Source organism: Triticum aestivum, chromosome 6A, assembly GCF_018294505.1.
Source record: "Triticum aestivum cultivar Chinese Spring chromosome 6A, IWGSC CS RefSeq v2.1, whole genome shotgun sequence".
In the NCBI taxonomy this organism is placed as follows: Eukaryota; Viridiplantae; Streptophyta; class Magnoliopsida; order Poales; family Poaceae; genus Triticum; species Triticum aestivum.
Window position 1 is genome coordinate 136897415 of NC_057809.1, and position 8200 is coordinate 136905614.

The 8200-nt window shown below is 44.5% G+C and overlaps 1 protein-coding gene across 1 annotated transcript in view; it reads left to right on the forward strand.

Moving 5' to 3' along the window:
- Positions 1-281: 281 nt before the first annotated feature.
- The window catches only part of LOC123132501 (DNA-directed RNA polymerase III subunit 2), a 22001-nt gene continuing 14082 nt past the window's right edge, over positions 282-8200 (forward strand). Inside the window, exons 1-10 of the mRNA XM_044552301.1 lie at positions 282-652; positions 1990-2111; positions 2204-2296; positions 3346-3412; positions 3838-3928; positions 4035-4087; positions 4285-4349; positions 7077-7182; positions 7643-7753; positions 7898-7957. Coding sequence (XP_044408236.1) covers positions 512-652; positions 1990-2111; positions 2204-2296; positions 3346-3412; positions 3838-3928; positions 4035-4087; positions 4285-4349; positions 7077-7182; positions 7643-7753; positions 7898-7957 — 909 coding nt within the window. The 5' untranslated portion in view covers positions 282-511. The remainder of the gene's footprint in view (positions 653-1989; positions 2112-2203; positions 2297-3345; positions 3413-3837; positions 3929-4034; positions 4088-4284; positions 4350-7076; positions 7183-7642; positions 7754-7897; positions 7958-8200) is intronic.

Here is an 8200-nt window from a genome sequence, read left to right on the forward strand (position 1 = left end):
CCCATCCCGCCCGCGTGACTCGGTCAAAATTGGCAACAACCGGCCAAATTGACGACCGCAATCGACTCTGGAGGTTCCAATCCACAGGGTCCAATACTGACACGGGCCTTAATGAATTTAGGATATCTGTACCTTTAAATGCTGAGGAATAAAAGACCATTCCTAATGCTAAAATAAAATCTGTTAAAAAAACCTGGACTGTCCGATTTTACATACCTTTGTAACGTGACGTGAATCCGTAGCCATCGATATAACACCTCGTAAACCCTAACTAAACCCTTGCCGCCCCGAATCCACCGCCTCGTTTCTGGCGTCTCTCGCCGCCGAGACCCCTTTCCAGCCCCCGCCCCACCCCCTCTTTGGCTCTCTTCTCCACTCGACCAGAACAGCGCCGCCGACATCCACTCACCCGCGCACCCCCCTACCCGTCTCTCTCCGTTAGCCAGCCCCTCCACCCGAGGCGCACGCCTCCGCCGCCGCCAGCCAAGGGGATTCAGTCGACTGAATCCCCATGCCCCCTGCTACGTCCGCCCCCGATGCTCCGGTGGCCGAGGGGGACGCGGAGGCGCCGCCGGTGCCGACTTACCGGTCACTGGCAGCGCCGGTCAGCAATCCGGTCGACAAGTTCGCGCTCCTCCCTGCCTTCCTCAAGGTACCATCTGGAACTGGATTTTGGGTTGGACGGCTCCTTCTGGCCATGCAATTTCGTCTAAAATTCATGGCTCCGACGATGTAATTTAGCGGCACAGGCCGTTTTTCTTCTTTACATGCACTGATAGATTTACAGCGCGCTCATTTTTATAGGAAGTTAATGCCTTATTCTTGTTCTCCACAAATCACACCAGCTCATTCCTCGGTTGGTTTAACAGCTAATGCAGACACCACACTCTTCATGTTAACCAGCTACTGTCATCCTCGATTTAGTCGAGAGCCTATGCTACTAATAAAAGTACGAATTGATACCATCACCCCAAACCTGACCAACGTCTGCCATAAAAAAGTAGGACTGTTCTGGATTATGCTTTATCATCTTTGTTGCAGTTAGTGCTAATCAAACATATTATCGACACTGCAAGACAACACAATTAGTTAAACCCATGTTCTGGAGTATTTTCGTTTGATGGGGTGGGGTGGGGGGATCAGGCCCTTGCCAACCGTCTGATTGCGTTGCTGGGTGCCGTTGGATCAGCCCCGTCATCGTCGTCCCTGTCATCCAATCCCCTCGTGTCGAGGTGCCGCACACCAATCCCGCGGCTCCTTCCAGCACTGGCAGTGAAGACCAAAAAAGGAAGGAGCTCCTCTGCAGCACCGATCGTTGCCCCTTGCAGCAGCAGGCGACCTGACAGCACTCAAGCACCGATGACGGGCGGGGATGGGATAGGCAGCGGCCGGCACATAGAGATTGGAGAGAGATAGAGCGCCATGGTAGGAGCCTGGGGAATGGGGATAAGCTATGTGGACGCGCAAGGGAGAGAATAAGGCCACACCATTATTTCTGGAGGGCGGCGAACTGGTGGGGCCCAGGAGAAAACGTAGTGTGGCTACAGCGTGCGATCGCGATCCCGTCTGATGGTCGTGTGCCCGACTGATTTGTCTGGGATTAGCCGCCTGAGGGAAATTGTTTCCCTAGTAATAATCACAAGCAATGATGATTTTGGTGTAGATATTTTTTTAACCTTATATTATGTTTCAATACTCTGGTCTTTGGCTAATTCAGTCATATGTCGCAAAAAAAGTGTATTGCACATGCATGATAGCTAGTCTAGTCTAGACAATGTCTCACATCACTCTCTGGTTTGTTCTGCCCTAGTTTTAATCTGTGCCTGACGTGCATTCGTTTCATTCCAACTGCAACACTACAGAGGCTTGAGTTTCTCTTTGCCGCGTCTTTATTTTTTTGATGGAGGTGCCAACTACTCATTTGGTCTGTGCATCTTCTGGTTGATCCATCTGATTTGGCCCCTTTCTCTTTGTTTATGGAATCATTAGGTTAGAGGCCTTGTGAAGGAGCACATTGACTCTTTTAACTACTTCATCACCAAAGGAATCAAGAATATTGTCAGGGCAAACAACCGAATCGAAGCACGCAGTGACCCAGGCATTTATCTTGAGTATGATGTTATTCAGTTATACAGCTACTGTTTTCTTTGTGTCAAATAAGGGTTCTCTTATCGTATGTGTTCTTTTCTTTGCCTTGATGTAGGTACAAAAATATATACATCGGCGAGCCCTCGGTGCAAGTAGATTTTAGAGTTGAGACTATCACACCACACTTTTGCCGCCTTACTGATCGCACGTAAGCTTTACATTGCCTCACTTGTATCTGTCTGATGTAACTCTGTGCCAATAATTAACTGAGCATATCAATGAGCTGGAGATATGTGACGAATATCTCTCTCTTGTCTACCATGAACAGCAGAATAACTTCAAATAGCTGCTGGTTTGGTTTAATAGGCAGCCCAAGCTTGTATCTTGTCATGATCCTAAGCACAAAAAGGCTGGATAAATAGGTAGATAGTTGGAATAATCAAGTACTATAAGCGAGGGTTTTATTTGGGAGAGGGCTTGGGAAGGGAGAATATTGCCTATATAATTCAGGCCAGCCACTGCAAGATTCCTGTTGTAGAAATGTACAATGAACATTAGCATGGATGTTTCTGGTCTGCCTACATAATTGAGTTTTCTGAGCATATATTACTGAGGACAACTTAGATTTCTGAGTGAATTGGTCCTTTTCACGGGCTAGAATTTTATAAGGGTCTCTTTGAAAATTGGAATGCATGGGGTCTAAAAATACAGGAATAGGAAAAACTTAGGATTAAGATGTCATTATAATCTTATGAGAAACCAGAACACATAAATTTGCAAAACTGGCTCTTCGGATGCTCTGCAGGAGTTCAGCACGGATTTGAAGAGACAATTTTCATGCAAGAGACAAATACTTTTCAATGAGGTCCAAGCTCATATTAGAATTCCTCAAAAAATTCTATGGATTGAGCCATTCGGCAGAAATCCTTTAGGGTTCCTACAACCTCATTCTTATGATCCGAAAGGCTTTCTGTAGGAGAAATAACTATGGATTGAAACCCTACAAAGTTTTCTTGAAAACCCCTCAATGCAAAAGGTCCCTATGTTGGAAAAGCAAGAGCCTTGATGCCCAATATTCCATAGGGCAGACTAGCTGTGGAATGTGCTTTTAACTAGCTGATTCATCTAACATCAAGCTTGACCATCTTGATTGTACCGCAGTAGCACTGAATTTCATACCTTTTTTTTGCCTATCACAAGCTTCCTTTTACCTATTTTTTACCTATTCTTGCTTAATATGTTCCTTTGTTCCTTCAGATATTCTGCTCCTGTGATTGTTGATGTTGAGTACACTGTAGGAAAGACACATGCGAAACATAGGAAGGTAACACATCTAATGTCTGGCTGAAACATCCCCCCTTTCCACCCCACAAAAGAATATTTACTTATTTTGCACGCGTATATGGTACTCCTTTGTTCCAAATTAATTTAAGTTATATCTTTGTCCTAAGTCAAACTTCTTTAGTTTGACCAGGTCCATAGAAAAATATGCTCAGATCTACAACATCGAATATATATAGTATGAACTATATTTATATAAAGAATCTAATGAAACTAATTTGGTGTTGTACATGTTGATATATTTTTCTATAGAATTGGTCAGACTTATAAGTTTGACTCAGGACAAACCTAGAACTAAAATTAATTTGGAACGAAGGGAGTATGGCAGTATGCCAATGAACTCAAAAGTACCTGTTACATGCTTGGTTGTGTAGAAACTTGACCTCCTTTCGTCTTTTTTTTCTCTAGCCAAGTTTTACCATTGGGTACATGCCTATTATGCTTAGAAGTTATGCTTGTGTTCTGAACGGGAAGGACGAAGCTGAACTAGCAAGATATGGTTAGCCTTCTTATGTTCATCACTGTATATTATTTTTACGTTTCTTAGATAAATTTGCCACTCTACCTTTCTGGTTATGTTGGTGGTTTCACTATTGTGCCTGTAGGTGAGTGCCCTCTTGATCCTGGTGGTTACTTCATTGTGAAAGGAACCGAGAAGGTAACTGGAAACATTGATGCAGTTTTCTCCATTCTGCCCTGCTTTTTTTGTGTTGATAACAAGTATTCCCTGTAGCCACTACCTACTGCATGCTAAAAGTGATAGTGCTAATGCTAAGTGCTCATTCTTTGCGATGCAAGCTCCTGGCGGATTCTTATGTTAGTATTATTTATCGTGCAATATGTTTTGATTCTCAGGTCATCCTAATACAAGAACAGCTATCAAAGAATCGTATTATTATCGACACTGATAATAAAGGAAGGTACTATGTCTACTATTTTGAAATTTATTTCAGTATCCAGCTGATTGCTCTATTTTGAAGGTTTGACAACTGTTTGAAATAACATTTATTTTGTGAATTACTTGTCTTTATGACTATTCCCCTGAATTTACAATCTTGCACTAGTTTGATAATTTACTTGAAGTCATATGTATGGACACATGCTATATAAATCGATATGCCACCGTACACATGGGAGCTTTGCTGCAAAGTAAGATTAAGAGCCGATGGTGTAAACAAAGAAGGATATTTGATTTTTTTTCTAAAACGCAAGGCAGAAGCTTTGTCATGGTCCATTAATTAAGAAGATTATTGCCTAGTTAATTACGGAAAACCTGGCGGAAACAAATACAAACAAGGCCAAGCCCACTCAAACAACGACATCACAGGGCCATGCCCACTCGAATCCTGAGTGCCTGACACAACCCCACTCTCACCGATGGCACGTCGAAGATCACAAAAGCACGCCAAAAACATGTGCACAAACTAATGGTGATAGCTTGCCTCCCACCATTGCCGAAGAGAAGCCACAACTGCTATGGGAGGAGCAGACCCGGGACACTCCCGCAGAGGTGAAGATGCCTGCACTCCAGACGTCCAACATATCGCTGACCACCTTGTCGCCCACACGACCGAGGGCAACATCCATGGCGCCTCCAAGCTTTCGGGGTCGCTGCCCCAACTTCCAAACGCTTCGCCGTGCCCTGCGCAGTCCACCTGCACCACCTTTCAGGGTTGCTGCCCCGACGTACCACCGCTCACCCTCGAGGTGCAATACCGTCACACGATAGACAGCCCGCAGCCCGCAGCCAGAGCTGCACAAGGCAAACGCCTGCAGAACACAACCGCCACACCACGTAGGGACCGCCCGGACATACTGTCCAACTGTCCTTACCAGGACATGTGACCAAGTCACCTTGACTACCTTGCAGCCTTGCGCACAAGGTCACCATCGAAACTGGGCTCACTCGAAGCCCTGCCCAATAAGCTGCCGCGACACTGTTGGCCGCCGCCTCGATACACAAACCATTCGGTCCGCTGCCGCGACATTCACCAACCCCATGCAACCGCCTCAAGCCGACACTCCAAAGTGATGCCTCCAAGGAGGTCACGACGTAGACGTCGCCATTAACCGCTCCGGAAAGACCGGAGCTTAGGTTTTCACCCGGAGAGTCCATGCTCATCTTGAAGTGGGAGGAAAAGAAGCTCCATGACGGCGCCTCCAAAGAGGGAAAACGACACTTGTTGATGCCGCCGTCGCTGGCCCGATCGAGGCCGGGGCAAAGCTTTCGCCGTAGCTCCTCTCCCGTCAAGCCTCAAAGGGAGAAGGGGGCTTGCAGATCGGCAATACCCGAGAGCACGTAGATCACTAGAGTAGGCCATGCTGCACAGGAAGCCTTCACCGCCTGCAGCCCAACCACCACATGGCGCCACACCGCAACACTCAAACTACGAAGAATGTTGCGCCCTTCTAGCATTCGCCGCCATCGCCACCGCCGACGATGCGGGACCACCAGCCGTGGTCGGATCTGGGCGCTAGATCAACAGGCTCCCTGAATTGCCACCGCGGCAACACCTACACATATGCGCCTCCGAGGTCGAGCGCTGCCGCCAGGACCAAGCTCTGAGGCCTCCGCCCTCCACTTGCTACAAGCGCTTCCAGCAGCACCAACTGAAGTAGAGGAATCGCCCCGCCCCCGCGCGCAACCTTAGCCACCGCGGCGGCAGCAAGCTGGGAGTTGCCCCTTTGTCCCCTGGGGGCAATATAGGACGAGACCAGTTCACCTGCTGACTCCCTGCAGTAATTTTATAATGTACATGGTATGATGTGGCAGTGAAAGGTTTAATTCTTTGATGTTAGAGATTTTATAATTGTTACACAGTATATCATTGTCTTATGGTGTTGCACATACTTTTGTGCTTTCTCAGATTTATTCAGGGCCAGTGTCACGTTTGTTCTAAAACACCACATTTGGGCTAGGTTTGATGTCTTGTTGAACATTGAAGCGAAATTATTGTCTAACAAATACTTGACACTTGTGTTATATTTTCGTTCAAGAAGAATAACCAAGCCTCTATTGATTGTACAGTTCTTCCTTAATAGTGCTCTAGTGTATTAGATATCAGGCATTATGCATAGCTTGATGTGCTGGGATCTTTGGGTACTTGTATAATTCGATCCATGTTGGTATAGTTTAAGTAACACTGATTAGGCTGCTTGTTATAGCTATATAAACCATTTGGCAAAGTATATACATGGCTAAGGCATTTTTGAATATCTGATTGATAAATACAAAACCCGACCAAGGTCTTTTCACATGATTGCCTTGTCTCCCATTAGTACTGTCAGGGAAGCAGTTCATCTCTAATCCCAACCATCCTGGTTAAAATCTTTAGCCTTTAAGTTGCTTGTTCACTCATTATTGAAGTTGCTTCTTTTTGTGCGCATGTCATTCCATTGATGTGGTTCTATATGAGGCAGTGAGCCTAGACCTTTTTGGCTGGGGGAGTGGATATGCAACCCCATCATCTGGGTTTATGTCCTCATGGACACGAATTTGTGTTCCTATTTATACTGTATATATGGGTCTCCTTACAGTTTTCTTTCGAAAAGAATGCTGTTCTGTATGTTCCATTCCCTTTCTGAGGTGCACTGCAATCCATTACAGGCCGCTTAGAATCTTATGACTTCATTTTTCTGTCATTTAGGGTAACTGCATCTGTTACTAGCAGCACACATGAAGTAAAAAGCAAGACAGTGATTTGCATGGACAAAGAGAAAATTTATCTACATCTGAATCAGTTCACTAAGCCGGTATGCAACTGATGCACTGTTGTTCTATTAAAAAGTCCTTCCATTTCATAGTAGTAGACCGTTCTACTTGACCCTTGTTTAACAATATAGTATCCACACATTTAACGAGTTCTTCAACTTCTATGTTAATTCTTTTCAAATACTTAATGGTCATGGCTTGGTGGCTGGTAATATGGTTCATTGATGGATATGCCATTTTCTCCTACGATTATAGACATGGTGAAAAAGAGCTATAGTATGGGACTGTACATGTTTTCTATGAGGCAGCTAGGTGTGCAGCTCCTTTTAAGAGATCAATCATCTCTTCTAATAGGAATAGCATGGTCTGAGTAGTCTTCTCTTCCCTGATATCACACTTGATGTATCCTTAACGATTGGGAACATGCAAGGCCTTACGTTTCTTTCCGATAATTATTAAGTTGATCATAACTGTAGTTTCCGAGCATTGAAACTTCTGCAGATTCCTATAATTGTGGTTATGAAAGCTATGGGAATTGAAACTGACCAAGAGGTTGTACAAATGGTTGGAAGAGATCCAAGATATGGTGACCTCCTATATTTGTCTATTCAGGTAACTTATTATTTTTACTTTGTTGCTTTACTTTTGTGGCTATATTATAATGATGATCCTCTCACCGTATTATTATTTGATCTTTTAGACTGTCAATTGTTAATCTTTCAGGCCGTCTGAATTTTGTTGTTTTTGCTCTATTAGGAATGTGCCACAGAGAGAATATATACACAACAGCAAGCTTTGCAGTACATGGATGACAAGGTGAAACTTCATGTTGTATTATTAAATAGCGATGAAGCAATCTAAGCTTTGGAAGAGTACATACCTTGTTTCTAACTCATGCATTTTCTTCTGCATCTGTTGAAAGAGTGTTAAGCATTTGACCAGAAATGTCTAATACTTCCCCAAGAGTAATCTGTGACACTTCTGATCTCGCAGTACTTAGTTCTTTTGAAACCGCCCCAGTCTTCTTATTACGTGATTATTTAATTACCCTACATCTAT